The 27996-nt window shown below is 39.3% G+C and overlaps 1 protein-coding gene across 1 annotated transcript in view; it reads right to left on the reverse strand.

The window, feature by feature from the left end:
- Window positions 1-37: 37 nt before the first annotated feature.
- The window catches only part of EFCAB5 (EF-hand calcium binding domain 5), a gene marked incomplete at both ends in the record, with an annotated part of 137916 nt that continues 109957 nt past the window's right edge, over window positions 38-27996 (reverse strand). The window contains 10 exon segments of the mRNA XM_081027072.1: window positions 38-56; window positions 58-229; window positions 9211-9307; window positions 12376-12662; window positions 13980-14233; window positions 16217-16320; window positions 19841-19993; window positions 21567-21795; window positions 22266-22435; window positions 24556-24845. Coding sequence (XP_080883198.1) covers window positions 38-56; window positions 58-229; window positions 9211-9307; window positions 12376-12662; window positions 13980-14233; window positions 16217-16320; window positions 19841-19993; window positions 21567-21795; window positions 22266-22435; window positions 24556-24845 — 1775 coding nt within the window.

A 27996-nucleotide genomic window follows, 5' to 3' on the forward strand; every position in this document is an offset into this window, starting at 1 on the left:
ACACAACTAAAGTATTCTAAATGCAGCACCAATTCCATTAGCATTTACCTAGCAGCTCCACCTGGCATTTTTGCATACACACAGGAGTCAGTCTTGGAAGGTAACGGGGGTGTAATAGCACTATTTTGTTTTTTGTTTAGCTCCATGAGAGCTAAACAGATGTGTAGCCAGTGGTATAGGTACTCGATAACAGTATTACCAAATTTCCATACTTCGATTCGAGAATGATCTGCACAAGAAAAAAAAGTTAGTGTGGATAGTATTATCAAAATATAAGTTCTAGTATTATGATGAAAATTCGTTAGATATGTTTTGAGTTAAAACCATAGCAGAATATTATTTAAAAATGTAATTACAGGAAAATGGACAGATAAATTTTGGTATATTCATCTAATGGAATACTACACAGCATTTAACAATTAAAAAACTAGAGCTACATATGTCATGTGGCTAAATCTCAAAAACATTATTGAGCAGAAAATGTTCTTTGGATACAATTAAAAAATAGCTTAAAACCTGCAAAATAATATATTACTTATGGACTCAAACATGTATGAAAGTAAGAAATCATGAATAAAACTGATAAACACCAAATTCATAATAGTATTATCTCTAGGGAGGAAGAAAAGAGAATAGGATCAGGGAGGGGTAGAAAGTCTCAACTATTCTATAATATTTTATTTCTTTAAAAAAGTCCGACTTAAACATGCATAATGTTAAGGTTGGATATAGAATGTGGCTCCATGATGACTACACACGTGTTAGTCTCTAACTTCTATGTTTAGAATATTTCCTAATTTAAAAATATTTTTAAATATATAATCACTACACACCATTATATTTCATTTGTTAAAATGCAAACTATTAAACTGCCATTTATGAAAGTTACTTTTTCCCAGTAGTCAATGACTAGTATTCAGATAGAATGGTCCAATGGAAAGAGAATATACTTTAGAGTTGAACAGATATGGGTTCCAATCTTGACTCTACCCCAACTAGTCTTGTGACCTTGAGCAGGTTATTTAATTGCTCTGAGCCTGTATATCTTCTTCCATAAAACAGGGATAATACTTCAGGATTGTTATGAGGATTAATGAGAAAAGATATGCAAAAATCTGTCACAGAGCAGTTGCTCAAAAAATGTTGATTACATCCCTACTTTCAGGTGCCTCCCATGCTCAGGTCTATGTTTTATTTATTTTTGTTACTTCTAGGATCTAATGCAGTACCTAACCTAATAAATGTTTACTGATTTGAGTTGGACAAACCATAAATGATACTTATAATTGACTAAGAGGTTTTAAATACCATCTTCTAGCTATAGCTCATTAACACCAATGACAATTATGTCACTTACGGATATCTATTAGAATGACAAAGCAGAACACATTTTATTTCCCTATCATCTATCAACATGAAGGAACAAGGTTCCCTGAATTAGATTTAGCCTCTGTATGGTTTTGAGGGTATTACTACGACAATACAATATGGGATAGGAAAAGCACATAAAATGTGGAAAACATTCACAAGTCTCAATTTTCATTTGAGGCTGACTTTAAAACATATGGGCACAATGTTCTAAAATTACTTTTTAACACACACGCACAGAGACACTGTTTTTTCTTCCAATTGTAAGTGTTCAATAAATGTTGAATTAAGACAACATTAAATAATGGAATAATTAACTTAGGTTAATTATTAATACTAGAAGTCATTTCAGATTATAGCTCAGCAACATTAGTGACAATTATGAATAAAAACAAAAACAAATGCTGGTCATGAGAGCATATTCAAAGTACCTGATTCATCTCATGTTATGTTGCAGCTAATACTGGAACAATCAACATACATACTCAAAATGTTGAGGTGCATTTGTATAATTGATTCCTTTTTGTACTTATTAGCTTCCTGGAACCTCTACAAGGTAATACCATAGGCTGTAAAGTTTACTCTGATTATCTTAATATTCCAATGTTATGAATCTAAATTAAAGTGCACTCTAGAACACTCCTAAAACTAGTCCTAACTGGTTTTCTGAGATATAACGGCTCTGCTGCTCCCTGCAGCTTTTATTCTGTCCTTCCTAAATCCCCATTAAGAGCTCTGCTCTATTGACGCCTGCCACAGTGTTCTTATCTGACATCCAAATGAACAGACCCCTATCTGCAACCATTAATAAGCTAGTCAGCCATCTCCATGGTGATTCAAGGACATGAGGATGGGAAGCGAGGTCGCTCCCTTTCAGGAGCCCCTGTTGCTTATTTCCTGTCTTATTGTTACCGGGGACAGAGGCTCCAAGCCTGTCTGGGCCGTAGTTCCTGTTTCCCTGCCCTTTCCAATGAGAGATTGATGCGTTAACTACTGGCTCTAATGATTCCTCTAATGAAGCCTCCATCGCTCTGTTGGGATCCATTAACAGCGGTTGAGCACTACTGCCCTCTTGTGGTGGATGGATGCCAGCTCTTTGCAGATTCGTAATTCTTTCAAACAGATATACTACTTAAAAAAAAAAAAATTTTCTAACCATGAGAAATTATGCGTTTTTGTTTTGCCTTGGTAAGGGTTATAGTAAATTTTTGAATACATCTGACCTAAAATAATTGCTGAGTAAACTTTTGGATTTGTTTATAAACCTATTTAGAACCATTTTATAGTATTTTTGTAGGTTCCCATTTAATCAGACTTTTAATTACATAGGGAATTCATTTTGCTGGAAACAGTGGGATACTATGGGATATTTCTAATTAAAATTCCATTTATGGACTATACTGCTTTACACTGGGTTAAGTTAAATCCTTTAGAAATTATAGACAATTAGAAAGATGGGCAAAGCAAAAAAGAATGAAGTGCTTAAGCTTTAAGTCCAAAAGTTAAAGTGTAACTAACTGCCTCTTTCAACTAACAACTAGCCCAAGATCAGCAATATTTCCTGAATGCTCCTCTTCTTATCATTAGTTCTCTTAGTTTTAGTTCTTTTATTTCTATTGTTTCACATACCCTATGTCATCCTTTAACATTACTGCCACATGCAGTGAGCTGAAGGTCTATGCAACGTTATATAATTAAATGGCTATATGTGTGCAAATTTCATGCAGTTTTTATGTAGGCAGGAGAACTCATATTTGCCACGGCAGTCGGACATTTAATATGTCATTGTTAATTTAATATGTCATTGTTAATTTAATGTGGTCCCAGAGGTACTGGTGAATGTGGCTTCCAGCTTATCAGGAAAGAATCAGCATTAAATGAGGAGGAAAAACACATTTTTTCTTGAGTTATCAAAGCTTGGGGGGAAGTTTATTCCAGGCCGAACATTAAGTTCTTGCAAGTATATTAGTTCCATTCCTATTGGAAGCATAATATCTGTACAATATCACATTGTATTGGCTTTTTAAAATGATGTAGCTATAAATCAAATTATGAAGGAATTGAAATCAATGCAATTCATCTTTACAAAAATTCATATTTTAATCCAAATTCTTTGATCATGTACCTCTATCAGTAAAAATGTTGAGCATGATCCCAATTTATGTATATTTATATATACATTGTTTTAAATCATTTTAAAAAAATAGAAATTAGACATTAGTGGGATTAAATCATTATAAATAAAAGTTATCAAGAAGTACAAAGAAAGCTAAGCAAATTTTAAACTAAAAGGCAATTATTTACTTCATGAAAAACTAAAAGTGAAAAAAAGGAGCAACCAAAATATGCTATAATGTTCAGCTGTGGGTAATATTTGCATAGGCCAAATCATACAAACACCGCATTTTGATTTTATCCTCCATTGTAATATAACTACATTGGGAGGATAGGGTAAGATGATGGTGATGTAACAGAACTAAACTTCCATCTACAATGAGGAAATCAATTGACAAGGTTTAAAATTGATGAATCAAAAGATAGAAATATTGCATAATATTAGAAACAAAGAAATGTGCAAATGCCAGATAAAACAGTTAAAATAGTCTAAAAGAATGGCCTCTAGTGAAGGGATCTGGGAGAGCAATAAGAGAGAAGGGGGATGAGCCAGTGACTTTTCTAGTTAGAAGGCTTTTAGTTCTAGTAGATCTTTCAGAGTACTTTAATAAAAATATAAATTTTATAATCATTTTGGGATAAAAGATTGTTTTAACATCACTAAAATGAAAAATATATATATATATGAGTGTCAAGGGAACTTGAAAAATATAATTGCCTTAAATAGAAAAATGTTCTCATTAAATTGATTTTAATTGCCTTTAGGAGATATGAAAGCAGCAGTGATGTTAACTAGACAAAAAAACATTTTTAGTTATTTATCTTAATAGATACTGTTGGAAAACTTCAAAATTTAAAATCAAAAGGTGTGATAAGGAACAGAAAAAGAATTGCTGTTTGTTTTTCATCCCCCCACCCCCTGCCCGCCATGACTTAGACTGAAAATGGAAGAGGTCTGCTTGCGTGGGAAATGAGTCAAGCATCCTGGCCCCAGGTTTTTACCAAGCCCCCAAATATTCTCTTGAACAGTGTGTGACTGAATACTTGTGTAATATCTTAACTAAAAGGGCCCTTTAAGAGATTCTTGCCAGGAAAAACGGAATCTATTCTAAAATTGAACGGATGTTTCCTTCTCTAGAGCCTGAAATCTATGAGCAATTCATAAACGGCACGCTCTAGGCTCCCTGTTAAACCCATGTCTAACCATGATAGCAGCTCTTTGACTACAAGTAGGAGCCAACTCGTTGGTCCCTTCCAACGAGTCCTGGAAGGGACCACCACCCAAGAATACTAGGTACAAAAAGGTGGTAGAGAACTGGTACCAAGTCCAAACCAATGGCCGCATACAGAAGGTCCACATGAATAGGACAAAACAATGTTCTTGGTATCCTGTTGTCCATTCGTTCTGACTCCTTTGAGAGAACCAAGTACATCTTCACAGTTGTAGACTCAGCCCGTACTGTATTTGTATTTGTTATTTCTGGATGGTTGGTAGAATCTTGTGAAAGTTTCCTGTCTGCTTTTCAGCTATGCAGTGGGAAGTGAAGGAAAGAATCTTGATCCACTTATGGAATGTAGAGGGGTGGAGAACCTCCCTCACTAGAGGCACCTTAGTGGAAGTAGCAGTTAAGAAAAGATCTCCTGGGGAGGATGAATCTTGCGGACAAGTGTTAATCACAACTGTGAATCCAGCAGTCCTTTCCCCGGATGGCAGGGCATCTCCTTCCATCGTCATCTTTATAGATAATACATAGCACTGAGGCTCTGTCTGCTTTGGCAGAGGGGGAATCCTGGGACTCTTGCAGGAAAAGTAGGGGGGCCTAGGGAACTCTTGCTGAAGCCAGTGTTTTGGATGTATAGACCCTTGGATTTAGGTGTAGGAAGGAAGTATAGCCATTTGGCAGGAATACAGGTTCTAGACAGCAAAACGATTCTGGTCACACTTTAATGGAGACAGCTCTTCTTGCCTGTAGGTCTGAGAACGTTTCCGGGTATAACATCTGTCCAAACCTCTTGGGAGAGGGATGTGGGACAGACAGGTATGGGCGCCCTACAGAAAGATCAGGGAGGCTGGCAGCAGAGGTCCAAAGTGGAGTGGGGAGAACAGATCCGAGAAGGTGGTCAGGTCATGGGTTCTTCAGGTAGAAGAGGCCAATTACTGGGAGTACTTTAGGCAGAGAGTAGCAGGTTACTGATGCGCCGACTGCTCGTACAGCTGTCTGGGCGTGATCACTGGCGTCACCAGGTCCCCCCAGGGAAGTATCTCAGCCACAGGCAATTCACATGCAATAGCCCAGCCTTGGTAAGCCAAGCCTGCTGAACAAAGCGGTTCCATCACCAGTTACTGCCTCCATCTAAAGGTCACCCAGCTGCCTGGAATGAACCAGAATATAAAATACCTCTTTCTAGAAATGTAAATCAAAACCACAATGAGATACCACATCACACCCGTTAGAACGGCTATGATCAAAAAGACAAGCAATGACAAGTGTTGATGAGTATGTGAAGAAAGGAGAAGAGTTATGCACTGTCAGTGGGAATGTGAATTGATATAGCCGCTATGGAAAACAATATGGAGGTTCCTCAAAACATTAGAAATACAACTACCACATGATCCAGCAGTTCCACTTTTGGGTAGATACCCAAAGGAAATGAAATCACTATCTTGAAGAGATATCTGCACCCCCTTGTTCATTACAACATTACAATAGCTAAGACATGGAAACAACCTAACTGTCCACTGACAGATGAATGGATAAAGGAAATAAATGTGGTACATATGTATAATGGAATATTATTCAGCCAGAAAAAAGAAGGAAATCCTGCCATCTGCAACAACACTGATGGAACTTGAAGGCGCTATGCTAAGTGAAATAGGTCAGACAGAGAAAGACAAATACTGTATGATCTCACTTACATGTGGAATGTAAATAAAACAGATTGGTAGTTGCCAAAGGCGGGGGATAGGGAAAATGGGTGAAGTTGGAAGTTGGAGGAAATGGGTGAAGGTGGTCAAAAGGTACAAACTTCTAGTTATAAATAAATTCTGGGAGGTGTAATGTACAGCCTTGTGACTACAGTTAACAATACTGTATTGTATACTTGAAAGCTGCTAAAATAGTAGATCTTAATAGTTCTCATCACAAGTAAAAATTGTAACTATGTGTGGTGATGGATGTCAACTAAATATATTGTGATTATTTCACAATATATACATATATCAAATCATTATGCTGTACACTTTAAACTAATACAATGTTATATGTCATTATCGCAACAAAACTGGAAACAATAAAGTGTACCTGTCCTGAACATTAAAAAAGGACTCCTTTCTAGAACTAGGATAAAGTCCGCTAGGAGTTGGCATCAGAAGGCCTGAGAAAGTGTGGACACATCATCAGCCCTAATTCTATCTTCTTGGCAAAATCATTAGTTTGGAAGGCCTGGTGGGTTAGGAACTATGATAAGCGTCCTTCCCCATCCTGGGCCGGGACTACAGATATGGTTAGTATCATTTCCTGCTGGGTGGGGTCGTTGAGTAGGGGCCTTACTTAATGCTACCAGAAGGCTCAGATAAACTTTGACAGACAGATTGCGATGCCAGAAGACTCCTCTCTTTCCAGCACAAAGAGAAAGGTGCCTCAAAGAGTCCCCCTTCCTTTCCCCAAACAGGGAGCTTAGAATTTCCGGACACAAGTGCATCTGAAAGAGAGAGGGTTGGTATCTGGGTGGCTGAGGAACTGTCTCAGTGGCTGCAGAGATGTGACAATGCTAAGGCGGGAGGGTGGTACTTGGGGAGCCCAAGGGATGTGGTTTCTGGCTGAATCTAGCTCTGTTAATTGCAGTTGGTCTTCTTGCCACCTGAGGACACTGTAGGAAAAGAGAACGTGGTGGGGAGCACTGGAAGTCAAGGGTGCTCCGGAAATAGCTGGCACAGGTCAAAGTGGAGGCAAGCAGAGGAAGCACATTCATATGTTTTCTGTCTCTGACAATAGGAGGTAATTCTGGTAAGCAAATTGAAGGTGGAGCCTGAAGAGATTCCCTTGAAGCATTGGTACAAAGCCACAGAAGATGCCTTTGTCTGGGGATGAGCTTATTAAGGCCTGAGAGCCAATTCCTGATACACCTGCAAGGCAGAGAGTGGAGGGGCCTGCTCCTCATCCCCAGATCCTGTCTGACGGAGGGACGGGATTGGACACTGGTGGGTGCCTGGGTCCTCACGCAAGAAGGGGAGCGTCAGTCTGAGAGGACACAAGCGACCCTGGCAGCAGGGTCTGGCTCTAGGCCAAGAGGCTGGCAGGTTGAGCGAGGACAAAAGTGGATAGGAACTCAGGGAGAATGTCAGTTCGACAAACTGGTCACACATGGAGGGCGGGGGGTACCAGGGCTCAAGGTGGGGACTAAATCTGCTCCAAAGGGAAGAGCAGCAATGCGGCACTGACATAGAAAACATTTCTTCAGGATTTTAAAGTCCTCAGTGAACAGGCAACAAGTATACACTGAGTATATGGAAGTATACCGTAAACAAGTGTTTGTTTTCGTTGTTGCTGTTGTTATTGTTTCCCTTGAACCACTTCCTTAGAAGACATGATACCTGTAGCACCTATGAATCCAGAGGCTCCTATGAATCAGCCCTGAGCCATGAGGCTACAACAGACGCCATTCCAAGTAAGAATGCTAATCTTTATGCACATCAGTCATAATCCATATTCATGTTAACTTTTATTTGACTCTTGTGTTCTCTCTTATTCTCTAGCACTCCCAAACTTGTGGGAGTATCTCACCTTCCTAAGCCAGAAAATCTCTCTGTCACCCATGTGTCCTGGCTCACTGCTATGTGCTTCCCCTGTACTACATGTGTCCACTGCCACAGACACCCTGACAAGTGGGGCTGTCTTCCTCTGGGTTGCCTTTTCCTTCCTCTTGTCTGAGGAGTCTCTCTGGTTCTGAGCCTCTAAGCCTAATATATATCACAGAAGTCCAGAAACCCTTTTGATTTGGTTCAGTCTCCACAGAGAGTAGGAGACAGGGAGAGGGAGGAGAGGGACACTTTTAGAGTGCAATTGCTATAGAGCCATTTTCCCAATTAATGATTAGTTTTTCATGAGTAACAAAAAAGAAACAAACTTTAAATTTATTCCTCACTGTTCCATTCACATATACGACCTGGGGTCTCTGATGGGGTAATATGCACCCATGGAGGAATGAGTGCTTCTATATATATATTTACTCTCATATGTGGCCAATTCTGTGTTACCAAAGAGCTCATCACCTTCTCCAACCTGGGAGCCTTACTGCTTTCAATTCCTGCTGACTCTCTTCCTTCAAAAAGTCTATAATACTAGTCATAAAGACTCGTAATCTGTTATTTTCTTTGGCTCTTCATTGAAACTAAAGATAATCACAGCCTTTTTTGCTTAATGTACTTGTTTCCTCTCCTCAATACAGCCTCTATTCACTTTTATTTTTTACTGAATACTGCACATGTAATCAGTAAGTGGGAGATAGATGTACTTTTGAATTCTCACATGTGTGGCACAGGCAGTCACTTTGGGGAATGCAGTAAATTATATATAGTGTCCCTCCATTTAGAAGACTATAATCAGAACTCTTTTTTTCTTAAAAATTGAACTTATGAGCCACTTGCTTTATTCAAATATCCCTGAATTGCAACTGTGTTTTGTTGCTGTTAGTATAGATTTAGACCATAATTAAGTGGAAATTTACCTCTGATATATTCACCAATGAGCTTTACGTTAACTTGCACATGCTTAGCAGTTGGATCAAAGGAACAAATATTCTCGACTAAGTATCTGTTAACGTACTGTAAACAAAAAACAAAAATTATGGATTCAGCAGCAAGTGGAACTGGAGTACCCAATTCACCAGTTTACATAATTTCATGTATATAAATTTGAAAACAGGCAAAACCAATCTATGGTGTTAGAAGTCAGGATTCTGGTCACCTTTGGAGTGTGTGTGTGTGTGTGTGTGTGTGTGTGTGTGTGTGTGTGTTGGGGGTGATAGAAGAGGGTACAAAAGAGGGCTTTTGGGATGCCACTAATGATCTGTTTCTTGATCTAGGTGCTAGTTTAAAATGTTCATTGTGTAAAACTTCTTGCATTTGAACACTTGGACACTTACGATTTGTGCAATCATGATTTGTATACCTAAACTTGTATGGGTTCATTTTCAATAAAAAAGAGTACTTTAAAAAAAAATACAAAAACAAAACAAAAACAAACTTACCACTGCTTCTAGTCAAGATGGCAGAATAGGTAAACACTGTGCTTGCCTCCTCCCATGACCACATCAAAATTACAACTAAACTACAGAACAACCATCATTGAGAATCACCTCAACTCTAACTAAACAGAAGTCCTATAACTAAGGATATAGTTATAGGAAGTTAACAGAAGAAGCCATGTCAAGACTGGTAGGAGGTGCAAAGACATATGGGTTAGTCCGACACCCACGTGTGGAGATTAAAAATCAGTAGGTAAAAATCAGCTGTGGAGGAGCCCGGGGGAGTGAGGACTCCCAGCTCCACACCAGGCTTCCCAGCCCAGTGTTTCAGAGCCAGGAAGAGAAGTCCTTATAACTTCTGGCTGTGAAAACCAGCAGAGATCATGGCTGAGTGAGACAAAAGACTGCTGGCATCCCAAGTGTTCCTCTTAAAGGACACGAGTACCGACTCGCTGACAAACTCACTCGCTCTGAGCTTCAGTGTTGGGACAGGAGCTTGAAAGATACCAAGGACATACAGGGAGGAACTGGATTCAGGGTGAGGGCTGGAGAGGCAGTTTTCTCCTAGACAAAAGTGCTGGCAGAAGCCACGGTTCCTTTGTTGAGCTTTTCTTGCTATCCAGCCTGCACGCACAGGTGAGTGCTATATTTGAGTCTCCATAAACCTGGCTAACTCCATTCACCCCACCCTGGTGATTCCTTGAGACTCCACCCCACCCACCTTGCAGGACCCCCACCCCCACCCCCAAGCCACTTTCAGCAGCTTTTCCATACAAACAGTCTGTCTTGGCTCATGCTGCAGACTTTCCTGAAATTTCTCAAGGGTTCACAAACACCACACAGCAGCATCTGGACTCACCATGCCCTGTACCTCTTGCTACACAGCCCCAAGCCCAACATTTGCAACAGCCCACCTCAGTTGGCAGCTTAGCCTCTCCCAGATACCTCCAAGCCCAGCACAAGTGGCAACCACCTGCATATTATTTTGTATCTCATACCAAGTTGCCCCAGGCAGGGCATAGACAGTGGCTGACCTTGGCCTGTACCAGAGCCCTTCCCCAAAAGCCCCAGAACCAACATGCCTGGTGGCCAGCTTTAGACCACATCAGAGTACCATCCAATCACCTCCACAAATGACACCAGAGCCCTGCTAAAGAAAATCCTGCTTCATAGGGTCAGCATCTGCATAACAGCTCCCACTCTAGTCACAGCCAATCCTCACAACCAATCAACCAATCAACCTGAGGGACAATTCCTCCTATTGACATACCAATGGTATCAAGGTTGGACTATAATATGAGGGCATACACAACCCACACAAAGCACACACCTGGAAAACCTGGCTTAGGGGACCAAAGACACTGTGCCACAGGGCCCCACAAGACATTTACTATATAAAGCCACTTTACTAAGACCAGAGACATAACAGCTCTACATAAAAACAAATACAGGGCAGGCAGCCAAACTGAGGAGAAAAAGAAACATGTCCCAAATGAAAGAACAGAACAAAACTCCAGAAAAATAACTAAACAAAATGGAGACAAGCAATTTACCAAATGCAGAGTTCAAAACACTGGTTATAGGATGTCCAATGATCTCAGTAAGAACTTCAACAAAGAATAGGAAATATAAAAATGGAGATAGAAAACATAAAAAAGAACCAGTCAGAAATGAAGAATACAATAACTGAAATGCAGAATACATTTGAGGGAATCAACAGATTAGATGAAGCAGAGAACTGAATCAGTGATTTGGAAGATAAAGTAGCAGGAAACACCTAATCAGAACAGCAAAAAGAAAAAAGAACCCAAGCAAGTGAGTGTTGCCACACAGCAGCCTACCTGTCTGTCCCCTCGTACCTGTGCCTAAAGAAAGGAGAGTCTGTAAGACAGATCCTTTCATGGACTTTACTTCACCTTTATGCTTACACCTTATGTCTCCCTGTTTGGCCCCAAAGAATGGCTGGTTAGTCAATGACGGGTAAGATTCTTCAAGGAAGGAACAGCTTAAGCCAGGCACAGTCACATGGGGGCCATCTGGAGAACTCACGGGGTTGATAGAGGTGGGCACAGACCCCTATCTTCCCCCGGCTAAGGAGAGCTTCTGCCTCTGTGGCTACATTCCTTCCCACATCCTGCTTGGGAAGAGATTCAATGGAGTGATAACATCAGCTCTCCGTCTATTCATATGTATAAAGTTTTTGTACCTTGGGGAGGTACATACATCCTGAGACTTATGGTTCTGGCTGTCTGCAGGCAAGGATGATTGGTTTGAATCAGTTTCCTAGTATAAAGTGTGAGATTCACAGATCTTGAGATTAACAAACTTTACTTCCTCATTTGTTAATCAATAAAAGCTATGCCTTGGCCCAGTTTGGGTCTCAGTCCTTTGAGGAAAAAGGGGAAGGGATTAAGAAGTAGAAATTGGTAGTTACAAAACAGTCATGGGGATTTAGAGTATAGCATGGGGAATATAGTCAGTAATATTGTAATATCGATGTATGGGGTCAGATCGGTACTAGATTTATCAGGGTGATCACTTTGTAAGTTATATAAATGTCTAATCACTTTGTTGTACACCTGAAACTAATATAATATCATATGTCAACTGTAATTGAAGATAAAAAATTATTTTTAAAAAACTCACCAGTTTACACTTATCCCAGTTTTCCAAGTCACTTGATAATTCCAACTCTGGATGAAAGAACAAGATAACCCCTGTCAGGATGTCACGTATTAGTTTTGCATTAGCTTCCAACTCCTGGGACTGGCTGTCTGGTGGAGATTTTGGCTCTGCCACAGGATCATAATCATAGAGCAACAGTGATACAAAGTTCATGGAGGTCAGCAGTCGGATGCTTTCCTGCAGCTCTTGCAGCATGATTCGGAAGAAGAGAACTCCTGCCCGCTGGACTTCTCCTCCATATTCAATCTCTGGGATAACAGAATGACATCCCACATGGTTGTTCAGCACATACATTACTTTTTCATAGGATTCTGAGCATAATATAGTAAACCTTTTTTTTTTTCAGGAAAAAGAAGACCATATCCTATAGTTTTAAACAATCTTAGTTTCTCTAGTCATGAAATCAAAAGACTGAAATGAAATTACACCTGGTGAAGCTCACAGAGGGAGGCTTTGAGAAAAGGTGAAAACTCGTGTTTTGGGGTTAGACCTTAGTCTGAATATCTACTCTCTCCCTTGTTAGTTTTGTTGTCTCAATAAACCTCCTTTTCCTTTTCTGTGAGAATGGGGCTGATCCCTACGTGCCTGGTGAGCTGTGTGAATTAAATGAGATGGTATGAGTATACGTAAACGTGCTTAGTCTCAGGCCATACACGTAGTGGACACTCAAAAGACATGAATTTTCTTCTTATCCCACCCTATATAATGGCTAGAAAACTTTCAGCTTAATCACACATATGTTCATTCTTCTAATTCTAGTCACTTCATTCTAGGTAGCCAAAGGTTTCCATGCTTTCTTCCCTCCCTTCTGCCTAAATTGGTTTTGTGCTAAGAGTAGGCTAGTGAGTGTGGAATCACAAGGACAAAGGTCTGGTTTTGGTTCTGCCCCCAGCTTGCTATTGGACCTTTATGTTGATGGGCTTTAGCTTCTTTATCTGTAAAATGAGCTGTTCGATGAGTTGATGCTAGAGGAATTATTATGTGGTTTTCTCCACAGACAGAGGCCAAAACAACTTCTGAAATCTCCATACACTTAAATATAGTGGAAAGACCACCCAAACTGCAGTGCAAATCCAGCCTTCACCACTTGTTAACTGTATGATTTGGTGCAAGTTGTTTTGTTTCTCAGAACTTTACTTTCCTCACCTAGAAAATGAGGCCTCATCATTAACCTCATAGAGTTATGGTAAAGACTAAGTGAAATAACATATTTAATGTGCTTGATACATATGGAGCATTTAATACATGAAAGTTCAGTATTGCCTTTAGAAGTCTTTCCAGTTTTAAAACCATGTGATTCTAGCCACACACACACACACACACACACACACACACACACACACACACACAAAATGTTATTCTTTACCCTTTACTCTGATTTATAGGCCATATTCATCAGCCCAAGATTGCATGAGGGAATACCTTTCATGTAGGTATTTTTGTATTTTGAAATTTGTATTTTGCAACAACTCGTTTTAGAAAATGCATCCTTCATTGCATTGTCTGTGATTTCCCCCCAAACTTATTAAATCCATAACTGCAGACTGTCGCCATAGTCACAATACCTAAGACACGGGTTTTCTTTATTTCTTCAGATAATTCGCCCAGTATTTCATAGCAGGCAGCTTGGATCACCTTCATCATTTTTTGTAGATCTTTAAATTCTCGATACAACAACATCCTACTCCCGCCAATGTTGAAATCGAGAGCTCCCAAAGCCTCTCCTGTTCTCTCACGAAGTGGAATTACCATGTGGTTTTCTCCACGGACAGAGGCCAAAACAACTTCGGAACTGTCCGTACACTTAAAGAGGAAATCTCTGGAACCAAAATCAAGTAAGCATAAGGATATAAAACATCAGCCTGTTTATACCCAAACATATTGAATCACTCTTCTTTGTGCCTGCAGCACTCCACCCCAGGAGCTCTTGTAGCTGTTTTCGTCTGCCTGGGTCACTCCACCCCGATTTCACAGAGCTCCTCCCTCAGCTCACTCCCTCAGCTCCTCATAGAGAAGCCTTCCCTGACCACACAATCTAGCGTAGCAGCAGCCCAAGTCATGTTCCATCACCATATTGTGCTTTATTGTCTTTACTATCCTTATACTTATCTAAAGGAATGCGTTTTGTTTGTTTACATGTTGTCCAGTAAGTACTGGTTGAATGCCTGAAGGAAGCGTGAGTGTGTTAGGTTCTCTAGAAGTAGCACCTGACACAGGGAAGCTTACGTGATGACTTATTGAGGGAATGCTCTCAGGGGAAACCTGTAAGGGACTGAGACAAACAGGGTAGGGAAGAGGGAAAAGCTTCGTTCGCATGTCATTTCAGGTGAAGTCTCTCTCAGCCTGACCCCAAGGGGAGCTCCGGACGGCAGACTGTACCAAAATCTGCTCCACCTTGAGGCAAGGAAAAGGTCTTTGGTCGTCATTGCTCTAAGTGGCTCTGGGTGTGTGTGGTGAGGGTGTTTACGTAACTCAGGCACCTCATGGTGAGGGATTCCCGTCTCTCAAGGGCACTCCTCCAGGGAAAGCGACAGTGTGAGTAATGATGCATCATGATAAACTTTCCAGGCATAATGATAAAGCTCATTGGTCAACGGGGTTCCTCACAATGCACCCGCTCTAAGTTACACACAGAAATCCAAGGTTATGAGTCTGAGTGTTACAAACACTCCCGTAAAACTCTTGACCAGCACAAGGAATAACTATGTGGAAAAGAACTTAAAACTGAATGAACATTCCAGTATGAGGCCAAACTAAAATTTAATTAACATAGGTACTTAAATATCAAATTAGCCTACAGTCTGAGACAGGTTATTGCCTACTCAGCTACACTGCCCCTCCCCCCCAGTTTTGCATCTGCCCACGGTTTAAGTGTTCGTTGCATTCCACAAGGGAGAGGCATTCAAAGTAACCTAGAACTGGGGACTCCAAATTAAAGGCAACATTCTCTGGCTCCTCTCTATTTTATCCAGTCTGCCCTCTTTGCATAAAATATTCTTGTTCACAAGCTAGCCAACCTTGAGGTGCGGAGCTCTGATAAGGGATGTGGCTGTATTTGTCATAATCGTGGTGCGGTTTTATTAGATTCCATGTTTACAAGAAAAATTATAGATAATAAAACACTTGAAAATATGCATTTTTAATGTAACATACCAAAGAAATATATTTTTAAAAGGTCTTGAGGGGAAAAGGAGTTTATATGACCCATGCAGACAGGAGTTTTTCTCTAACACCCAGTGAGAATGAGAGTGAATGCATAGTAATGAGAGGTGAAAGTTGTGTCTTCAGATCTATCACACAAGGACGGGGTGTCTTTTGGCAGTGAAACAAAACAGACATGAAGATGCATCTCCCTTCAATAGACGATTTGGCTAAAGAAGATGTGGTACATATACACAATGGAATACTACTCGGCCATAAGAAAAGATGAAACACTGCCATTTGCGACAACGTGGATGGGTCTTGAGATTATTATGTTAAGCGAAATAAGTCCGACAGAAAAGGTCGAGAACCATATGACTTCACTTATATGTGGGATATAAAACTGAAAGCGACAAAGGAACAAGACAAAGAAACAAAAACTCATAGACACAGACAACAGTTTAGTGGTTACCAGCGAATAAGAAGGAAGGGGGAAAGGTAGAAGAGGGTAAAGGGGGTGAAATATGTGGTGATGGAAGGAGAACTGACTCTGGGGCGTGAACACAATGTGATACATAGAACACACAATGTGATATTCATAGGTTGTACACTTGAAACCTATGTAATTTTACTAACCATTGTCACTCCAATTGTCTCATACCTGAAGATACATGTCTTCCTGAAGATGGTAGGGGGATTTTTGTGGATTTCTGTTAGACCCAGAGGCCCTGTAACCATCATGTTGCGTAATACATAGTCTGAACCCTTGAAAAGAGGAAGAGATTTCATTACAGAGAATAATTAGATGTAATATTCTCATTAAAGCTTTTAGGAACAGATATATAGGAAAAATATTAGAAAAGTTTAGATGACCTCTAGCTTTCAGTATAGTGACATTTTACTTGTTTAATACCATCAAATTGTAGAAGGAATGAGGTGTTCCACAAGAGAAAAATTTCAAAACACAAGATTCTTTTAAATATGCAAACTTATTTTTTACAATTGTGATAAAATAGAGTGTTTATATTATTTTTCTGATATTAAAAGTGCATTGTAGGACACTTGGAAAATACAGAACCCCCCGCCCCCGAATAAGGACAATAAAAAATATTCTTTAGTGAGGTCTTTGTGTTCATTACTTCACCAAAATTGTTCTTGTCAAGGATAGTAGTGACTCTCTCATTGTCAGATCCCTAACCCTCATCTTCCTCTACCTCTCGGCAGCATTTCCTTCATTTGGCTTATGGGACACAATTCTCTCCTGGTTCTCTCATTCTCCTTGCTTCTTTGTCTCCCTTACCTCTAAGAGGTTTTCAAACTGTAGGTCATCACCGACATATGGGTTATAAAAATATTTTAATGTCTTTTTAAACAGCTTTATTGAGGTATAACTGATATACAAAAATGCACATATCTAATGTCTACAATTTGATAAGTTAGGATTAATGAGTCTTGGTCAACAATTTTTTTTTTTTTGGTCGAGACTAGTTTGTTTATAAGAAAGTAATATTAATATATTCTGTAAAATACACTAAACTATAGGAAAGACAAATTCACTGGGGAGAAGCAAAAAGGCTTTTTTATGTTCTCTTTAAAAGAATTCTTTCATGAAAAGGGAAACCGTGATAAAAGGATCCACAGGGCTACATGATGAATGGTGCTTGGAAGAACAACTGCTTTGTAATGTGAAACTTTCTCTTGCCTCTCTACACTCCATGACCTCAAGTGTTCTACCAAACTCCTTAGATGAAATGTTTTCACCAGCACACTTAGCAAACTGTAAAGATGATCCCACATTGGCAGTTGGGCTTCTAGTTTCTTTCCTAACTTATTTTTTCCACAGTTTGTTGTTTGGTGTTACGCCTAGTACCAGACTGATACACTTTGTTATAATCTTGGCGTGACTGTGTTTCTAGGTTTAAATCTTTAGCTAAAACCAAATAGTTTCTCTCCTTTTTTCCCCACAAAGTTATGTAAGTTGATAAATTCTGCTGCTAGACCAGAAGCATAATATGAAAAATAAAGGACTTACAATAATATAACTAAAAATAAGTTTCTCATTTACTTTTATTTGGACTAACAAACTATAAATTCAGCAAGTACCTCGGCAATTATTCAGTAGTGAGATAACAACTCCTAGTTAAAATTTCCTGGGAAACCGTTTAGAGAGAGAGCAGCCATTATTTTTCCCTCCATTTTTTTTCTGCTACTGACTTATTATTTTTTCCTCTTTACCTTTCCAATATCTATTTATTCTCACCTTTCTCATTACACATTATTTATCTTATGTATTTATCCTATTCTGCTTTTTTCTCTTTTGACAAACTTTTTTTTTTTAAAGAATGAAATAGGATAGAAAGTATCATAAAATATCACGTGTAGTAAAAGTAGGTATTATTTTGTTTTGAGAAACTTCCGTTTTGTGTGTGTGTGTGTGTGTGTGTGTGTGTGTGTGTGTGTTTGTAAGAGGTCAGGATATAAAATGTTTTTCATACTATAAGTCAAGGTCAATAGAATTTTGAGCCACAGTGATTCCAAACGCTTGAAATGTCTCTGGACTCAGACCTCGGTTTTTTCTTTCTATCTTCATTCATTTCCTTGGTCATCCCACCCAGTCTCATGGTTTTTGCTTTGTTTTGGTTATTTTGATAAAATACACATTCATAATATTATCATTTTAACCATTCATAAGTGTATGATTCATAAAGTGTATGAATGCATTAAATACATTCACAATGTTGTATAACCCAGTCTCATGGTTTTAAATACCACTAATTCATTAGCCTCGATTTCTCCACAGACACTACGTTTATATATCCAACTGCCTCTGTAGTAATCTTCACTTAGATATATAACAAACATTTCAAATTACAGTTAAAATAATCTTGTTTGGGTCGGCCTGATGGCTCAGTTTGTTCAAGCGTCAAGTTGCCGGTTCCATCCCCACATGGACCAGTGAACTGCTCTGTGCCTTCCACAACTAGATTGAAGACAACGGCTTGAGCTTGGAGCTGAGCCCCCGGTGGGCGACCGGTTGGCTTAGTGGTTGGAGTGCGCTGCTTATAACACCAAGGTCGCCAGTTCGATTCCCACATGGTCCAGTGAGAAGCAACAGTTTGAGCTTAGAGCTGAGCTGCCGGACAATCGGTTTGCTCAGTGGTTAGAGCACGGTGCTCATAACACCAAGGTCACCTGTTCGAGTCCCACATGGGCCAGTGAGCTGCACCCTCCACAACTAGATTGAAAACAAGGACTTGACTTGGAACTGAGCTGTGCCCCCCACACCTACGTTGAAAAAAACAGCGACTTGACATCCTGGAAAAACACACTGTTCCCCAATATTCCCCAATAATAATAATAAAAACATCTTTTTCAATTTAGTAGGTAAAAGTTATCTGTTATTTAACTTTGTATTTATTTCATTATGAGAACAATTGAACTTTTTTTCATATTTATTAACCATGTGCATGAGATATTTTGTTTGTTTTTGTTTTTGTTTTTTGTAGTGGACTTGTCCTTTGCTTATTTTTCTTTTGGATTTTAAAAAATCTCACTGATTTGTGCACAACAGTGTTAACCCTTTGTCAGGTATGTGGTAATTCCCTCCCAGTTTGTCAAAAGAAATTTATGTCTTCTTTAACTTTGGTGCAGGAAAGTTTTACTTTTTTATGTAGTCAATGTATCAACCTTGCCTTAAGTGTTTCAGCTTTCATGTAGGTTTAGCCATCCTTGCCCAGAACAAGATTGTAAATTCCCTGTCATCCTTGCCAGTTACTATAAACTCCACATCCTGGCCAAGGGGGCATAGCTCAGGGTAGATCAAAAAGGGTTTTCTTTCTTGGGTTTTCCAAATTGGAACAAGAAGAAAAGATTCTTTTCTAGTTACTAGGCATCTGGCTTGCCTTGTGGAGAAAGCCCATCTTTAGCCAGAAGGACAAAACCAAAGTGCAGAGGGAAGCAAACATGAGAACTGGGTGGGGAGAGAAAGAACATGAGAGAGCCCTGATGGTATCAAATCCCTGGATCCGGTCATCCTAGAAGCCAGCTTGACTCCTGCCTTTTCTTCATTTTGGTCACATGAGCCAATCAATTCCCCCTTTGGACTGAGGCCATTTGAGCTGGAATTCTGCCACTCACAACCAAGGATCTTGAGTTGGGGTCATGGGAGATATGTTTTTAGTTAGCCTAATAGCTAACTAAATGTGGTTTTAAAATATCAGTGAGACAATAACGTTTAGGAACTCTGTGACCCTGGCAAAGTCTAACACTGCCCAGCCTCACCTACCTTCTCTGGACTAGGCTCAATGAAGGACGTAGTAATGGTGCTAATGCCTGGAGCGACGTCATAGAGCCAGCTGATGCCAGTGATGACGACGTGCAGGATGTGCTCCCTGCTGTGGACATAGTGATAGGCGGTGCTAAAGGCATTGGCAACACCCTGTAGAGACGGAGAATTTTAATTGCCTTTTCTTTTTAAAAGGAGCAAAATAATTAGCAGTACATCAGTACATTAGCTGCAGTGTTCCAGCTTCTACTATGGAAAAAGGGACCATCAAGAACTCAAAGGTGTATGGAGAGATCTACCATAAGATCCCAATAAATTATGTTTCCTGATAATCATCTGGTAAAATTTATGGTATGTACAACTATCGAATCATGTCAGCAGAACAAGATAAACTGTGAAATGAGAAAAAAATGCTTCAAAGCCAAGAACTAAGGCCAGTGTTGGGCAGATGAGTAGGAGCTGCCCTGACCTGATGCAATATTAATGTCTACATCTTTACATGGCTACTGTCATCAGATCAGTACAGAATGCATTGGATTCCGAAACCTGCAACATGCTAGATTACACAGTCTTCTTACAGGCATAAAGAAAGCCTGTACCATAGAGAAGGAATGGGAAGTCCTTAGAACTCATCTTGTTTGTCTTGTCAAAAAACTCTAGGAACCACAAATTCTTCAAAAATATATACATTTTATATTAGGACCCAAGGCATGTAAGGGTAACGCAGGAGCCTTTACCTCCAAGGGCTAGAGTATAAACTTATAATTCATTTTTGACATGTTCTCTAACAAGGCTACATATAGTTCATCTACTGATAACTCCATACTCCTCCGTTTTGCTTCTTAATATATTCACATCATTCTTATTGTTATTATTATTATTATTATTATCATTATTATTATTATTATTAAAAAGATGTCCCCAGAAAAAGATTCTACCACTTTCCACAGTTATACATCCAGTAAGTGAGAAGAGAGATTTTAAAATAATGGTAAATAAACCTCTAGAGCCAGGGGCTTACAGGGGAACAAACGATAAAAGCACAGCAAGTTCCTCATTATGGCTACATCCCAGTCCTTTGCCTCCGTCGGGGCTTTCAATCTGCCTTCACTGCAATTTCTAGTCACAAAAATTAAATTTAAAAGGTTTATAGCAAGGATCCAGTTATTTTATAATCTTAAAAGCGCCTATCCTTTTTGTGATCTAATTTGAAAACATGAATACTCAAGAAACATTTAAGCTTTTGCCTTCATTCTTCATCCTCAAAAGTTGTAACACTGATATCAAGAGTTATGGGAATGCATATCATATTTAGCACTATTTGTGGAAAGAGCAAAGGATTTCTAGGTACGACTTCAATAAAACATAAATATGTCCTTTCTGAAAGTTCATTCTATGTGTATGTGGTTCTTAGTGGTCTAATAGTTGGATTTCAGTTCTACAGCATACAAATTATGTTTCTATGATTAATGCAATGGGACACTTATTAACAATCTTCCCCAACATTTTGAGACATAATGTGCAACTGAGGCTGAGAGTTCTTCCATGTGTAATGGGGAAACCTCTCCAAAGACTGACATGCACACACAGGGAACTGGAATCAGTATGATGACACTATCTACATGCATAGCTCTACCTTCATCTGGTCTCAGGTTTTGCTTTTTAAAAAAATATAGAAGGAGAGGCCATCCTACCATTGCTATTGAAGAATTCTTCTATGATTTACCTGATAGAATCTGATCTCATGAGGTAAGAAGATGTTTATTTTATGGGGATCTCTTAGCGTGTCAACAGCCATGACCCCAAAGATCCTCATATGTGCATCCTGAAGAGGCAGAGCCAGGAATGATCCATTTTGATCAGACTTCTGGTGGGAACGGTTCCAGAAGAAAATGTTCCCATGATGTTGAACTTGGGGGACGTGTATTGGCGTCCCTTCATCCACTACTGTAAAACTGTGGAATAGGAATATGGAGATGGGAGAAAGGTACAGGAGGGGCTTTAGATTAAACCATGCAGGAAACAAAATCAATTCTCCATTCATAATCATTGGCATCATATGTCAGAGCAGTGGACTCAAAAAATTACCAGTTTGACTTGAGAAAAAGATTTAGAAAACAAGCTTAGGCCATAACTGAGAAAACGGGATGCAGGAGACATAACTTATACAGCAGGCTAAAATAATTGAGCTGGTCTTGTGAAGCGGAGTTCTTGCATGGCAAATCAATGCCATGCAAGATTTGAGCTCTAGAAATGATCAGGTGAAATCATCTAAGACCGGAAACCCATCACCTCCCACTGTAGAGGCGTAAGTGGCCTGAGGCAATTTTTCGCCTGGGCAGCTAACTGGGAGTTCAATGCTAGTTTACTTCAGAAAGGGAATTATTATTTTTAGAAGGGTGAAACCTTTTCAAGAAATTCTTACCTGATTCCCTTCATGTCCCTGTAGAGCACTTTGTTCAGTACAAATGGAGCATCATCTAAAGTACAAGCTACGTTCCTCAACAGAACACTCCCTCGAACAGGCAGTAGTAGATTTTCTTCTAAGAGGGAAATGTGAGCACTGATCTTCTTATGTCCATGGGCTTGAGCGTCCTATGACAAAATGTTTCTCACCACGTATTTGCCAATAGCTATTCTCTTAATCACGTCTCCCTTGATTAGCCAGTTTGTGCATCTGACCCCAATAATTTCATTTTCATGGATAAATGATGCAGATATTACCGTTCATGGGCAGTGAGGAAAAGGCTGACACCACAGCTGTTCCCCAAACCTGAGTTATAGTGAGTGGAATGGATTTACTTTATACCAACTAGACTGGTTTACTAAAAAATAAAAATAAATAAAAATCTCTCAAAATCTACCCAAATTCAGAGGTTTAAAACATGGATCCCTTTGAACTGTAATCATATTATCTGAGCTTCAGTTAAAAGTTTTTTTGAGAGGTGGAACAAGAAACTGGCTTTATTTTACTCATATATCTTAACCACCTACTATGATATGAATGCGGAAAAAAATGCTCTCAAGGGTATTCTTAACATAGTTAGCTATGACTTTTGATTTATGTCATTTTAGGAAAGGATTTCTTGGGGCCCCAGATTGCAGACTTGCTATTTCTAATTGAAAGAACTGAAAATTCCCTGTACCTAAAAATTATGTTATTGAGAATATTATGTGTTTACACATATATTGAACATGCCCATAAACTGGGGAACATGAGAGAGACTTTCCTTGATATTTGTCTCCTCTTTTTATATATTTGGGTTTGCTTTTCATGCCTTTTTTTCTTCTGCCTTTATTCCTCTTTTTACTCTAAAAGATCTACAGAGAAACTAAGAAAAATGTTGTGAGATTTCTCTTAAGGTACTGCAGAGCTCTGAAGCAAGTTGAAGTAATAACTTATTTTTCTTGACTGGTCTCCAGTTCCTCATCACATCATTTCAAACTACATTGGAAACTTCAGCCATTCAGATGATTGCAATAACCAAGTGTTGTTACTTAGCTGAGCTGAATGACACAATTTCCCTGGGTCACTGGAATCTGTGGTATATGAGGTATGATTGAAAAATACGGTGAATGTTTATATTGAAAAAACATGTATTACAGTAGACGACACATTGCCATTAATCTCCCTCAAAACACTCTCCTTCACTTTGAATACAATTATCCCATCATTCTTGCCACTTTCTGAAGCAGTTCTGGAAGTCTTCTTTCTTGAGCGTGTTTCCTTCATCCTCCATCATGACAACGCTCCGCCGTGTCACACGTCGCTTCTGGTATATGGCAATTTCTGTCAGATAAAAACATTACGGTGTGTCCTCATCCACATTATTCACTGAATCCGGTACTGTGTGACTTCTAGCTCTTCCCCAAAGTCAAAATGACCATGAAAGTTCAACGTTTTGAATCAGTTCAGGGCATCGAGGCAGTCACGACAGAGCAACTCAAGATATTCATGAAAGAAGACTTCCAGAACTGCTTCAGAAAGTGGCAAGAAGATGGGATAAGTGCGTTCAAAGGCCGGGAGAGTATTTTGAGGGGTGTTAATGGCAATGTGTCTTTCACTGTAATACATTTTTTTAAATTTAAACATTCTCCATATGTTTTGATCACACCTCGTATATGGAAAATCACCATGCTGTTTCTGTCTGGGAGCAGCAGCAAGCTGGGAGTCTCGAGGGGCTGCCAAAGCTGTGGGCAGTGGCCCATCGGAATCATGTGTTTTAAGTGTCAGGATTCTATAATAGTCTCAGTTTGTCTCTAGGCAGTGCTAGGAAATATCGTGTGATGTTGAATTCTACTTTATAATGACTTTATAATTTAAATACTTTCTTTTTAAACTGATTCCCAAAACCTCATGCAAGGGAAATGGAGCTTGAACTGCTTGCACATCTCCCTACTGGTATTTTTCAATATCAGTCTATTGTCTGTCCTAGGCTTATTTGACCCTCAGAACAAATGAAATTAGAAATCCCAGGACATAATTTTGTCTTTTATACCTTTCCTCTCTGCTTCTACCTTGCCAACCTGCAATCACTCCAGTTGCATCTCTCCTAGGCTTTGGGTCATTGTAATGTACTGGAGTGAATAAATCATCTACAGCAGTACCCAGCGAATTTTAAGAGAATTTAGCGTGCTCCTCTCGCTTGCGACCATTGAATATCACCTACAACGAGGAAACTTTTCCCTGTTAGATATCATTTTAGAAAATGTACCTGTGTGAGGGCCTTAAAGGTCTCAGTGTACACTGGCTCCAAGGACACCCCACTGGTCTCCGCAGCCCATTGAATTTGGTGCAGCCACTTCCGTCTGGCACGATTCCTCAGGTCCTCTATATGGCTCCTTTCCAAAGCCGTTGTCAGAAACTCCACAACACTTTCCAGAACATGATCTTCATTGCCCCTGAGTTCAGATATGACCAATTCTATGTATTTCAGAAATTGTTTGGAAGACAATCTCACTTCATGACCAGGGTGTGGCTTTGGCAACTGGATGTGTAGTTTAGCTAAAAGACATAAACACAAAACCAAGATCTAACCAAAGACTCATTTGTCTGCAGGGGGACATTTTTATTCTCCTTTTACAGCAAACTGAAGCCCCTGACAACTGCTCCCCATGGAAACCAGGTATCAAAGCCATCTCTAAGCCCAAAGGAACATCTTACAGTGACTTCTTATGCTAGACTCCTATGTCATCTTCTCTGGTTTTGTTTTGTTTTGTTTTTTTAATTCTACCACTTCGGTGAAAACACAAGGGTCAATTTTGATCCCTCCCTACTTTTTACCTTCCATATCCAAGTCACTTAATTCTGTCCTGTTATTCTTTGACAAGGTATCTCATGGCCATTCCTCTCCATTCCTACATCCATAATCCCAAACTAGTATTAATCACTTTATAATTGAATTACCAATAGTAAGGTTCAATACATATAAATTTATAAAATTAAATTAAAACACAATTTGCGTTATGCAATTCCCTGGTTCAAAGTATATTTGGATCCAGTCAATTTTCCAATAATATTTGCCCATAATACCACATAGGAATGATTTGCTCCAACATCCCCATCTACTCATGGTTCTTGACCATGCCTTGCATATTTCTGCATCCACCTCTTTCTTTTATGTTTTTATAATACAATCATGAATCTACTACCAGACCTGAACATGACCAATAACTTACATCTTCCTCTATGTCCCTGCTGTTGTTAAACGCCCTGCGTCCCTATACCCCTTCCCAATATCCTGAAATTTTGCTTTTGCTTTATCTTTCCCTTCCTTTACTTTCTCAGTCGTGTTATTGTGTGTGTGTGTGCTTCTAAACAATATGTGGTTTAGTTTTATGTGTTTTTAGGCTTTAGAAGAAGGACATCATACTATATGCAGTTTTCTTGGACTTGCTTTTTTATTCAACACTATGCTACCATATCCATCCATGTTGTCCCTGTGGCTGTGACTTACTCATTTTCACTACAATGTATCCATTCTGTAAGTATCCCACCACTGATTTATTTATCCTCCTGTCAGGGGGCATGTAGGCTGTTGCCAGTATTTTGCTGTTGTGAACAGTGCTATGAGCATTTTTGTACATGTCTCCTGGTGCACATGTGTCAGGTCTCTGACATTTATTATAAATTAATAAGTCATAGAATATGTGCCTTTCCCCTTTAAAGTTCAAAATCTCTCCTTCCTCAAGAAGGCTTCCACGGTGATTTCTCCTTCCCCTAAAGACAATAGCATCCATTCTATGCCATTTCTTTCACAATTAACAAATACGGCCTGGTACTTTTAGTCGTCTTGTATGAAAGCATCTCATTTCTGAAGACAGACTTTTGTTGATTTTTGCTCCTTAGCATCCACTTAACCTTTCTCCTGGTACTTGAATCCCAAATTTTGCTTTGGGGAAATTCCCACCTCAGTTCACCTGTTTGAGAAGGGTTCCACTTGTGGTTCTAGAAATGAAGCATGCATCTCAGGCCTACACCCATCAGAACATTCTATTCCCCTAGTCAGAGTGGTTAGTTTAGTCCAGACTAATGGCAGACTCTTTGGCTGAACGATTAGGAAAAGGACATTTTCCTTCTCATTCTCACTGGACTTGAGTAAACCTGTGAGTATGTGAGATTGGACCTGGTCACAACGAGAAACGCTGTTTGAAAATGGAGTCAACACACAGAAGACAGCAGGGCCAGACACCTGTTCTAATGTCAATATTTGAACCCCCAAATCTATTTTTTATACATAGAAAAAGTACACTAAATTAACAATACGGTTAAAATAACAATAAGGAGTATAGTATAGTAAATACATAAACCAGTAATAAAGCCATTTATTTTCATTATCACATATTATGTATTGCACATAATTGCATGTGTTATAATTTTATCCAACTGGCAGCGCAGTAAGTTTGTTTACACCAGCATCACCACACACACGTGAGTACTGTATTGTGCTACAGTGTTGTCACGGCTATGACATCTCTGGGAGAGAGTAATTTTTCTGCTCCATTATAATCTTATGGGAACCTCGTCATATATGCAGTTTGTCATTGACTCAAATGTCATCATGAGGTGCATGACTGTAAATACATTTAGGATAATACGAGCAAGATATATGGGAGCTACAAAAAAGGGAGAAAACTAGAGTGAACCCTGTGCTATTGGATTGGACTTGGAGGTAGGGGTGTGAACTTATGGTTTCTAATTTTTATAGATATTTACATAAATATGTACAGATGTAAATGTTTGTATACATCACACACATTCCCCATGAGAAACGGGATCAGAGACCTAAGAGCGCTGAGTATGTGTAGAACCCAGATCTTGGCTTCTAATTACCATGTTCCACTAAAAGAAAACAGGGTTCCTTGGAGACATGAGTGACTCCAGGGTGGGAACAGGTCCCATGTTCTACAGCTTTTTATATGTGATATTTCTGCTTAAAAAATTAGGCTGTATTAGACAGGAATACAGAAATTAAAAGTTAGAAGCTTAAAGTTTCCCCTTACATATAGACAACTTCCATTTTGAAGACACCAACAGAAACATCTCTAGAAATTTCTAATTCTGTGACTTTATCCTATTTAAATCCAGATTTTTAACCTTGGACGCAGAGATGGATATGAAGGCTAGAGCAAAACAAAAAACAAATGAGTTGTTTGAAGATTTACCGATCTATTATTTGCTAATGTTTGAATTTAAATTTGTCTTCCTTTTTAAGAAACTAAATCTGCCTTTCTTCTTCCATATGGCCATCAGTTCAGCAATCACCTTCTTAGTCCAGGTGGCTCCCAATATGTGTTCAGAGAGAGAGGCATTTTGTATAAGCCTACCCTTGGAGAGAATAATTTGTTCTACCCGCTTGCAGACATTTTCTTCTGGCAGCAGATTCTGCCTCCTCATTACTTTTCTCATTCTTCAGTGCTGGGCTGAACCCATTACATTTTATGCTTTCTACCTATCCCTACTGCTGTACTTTCATCATTTATGATGGAACATCTTTATAATAGCATGCTCAGGTTCCTTAAATTCTAAAATTCATCATGTCTAACTCCTTCATTTTACAAATGAAGACGCTTGTATCTACGGAGGTTCAGTAACTGGCCCTTGATCATTTAGACCATTTAGTGAAAGATCCAGTATTGGAACCCAGCTCTCAATA

The sequence above is a fragment of the Rhinolophus hipposideros genome (assembly GCF_964194185.1).
Source record: "Rhinolophus hipposideros genome assembly, chromosome: 20".
Classification (NCBI taxonomy): Eukaryota; Metazoa; Chordata; class Mammalia; order Chiroptera; family Rhinolophidae; genus Rhinolophus; species Rhinolophus hipposideros.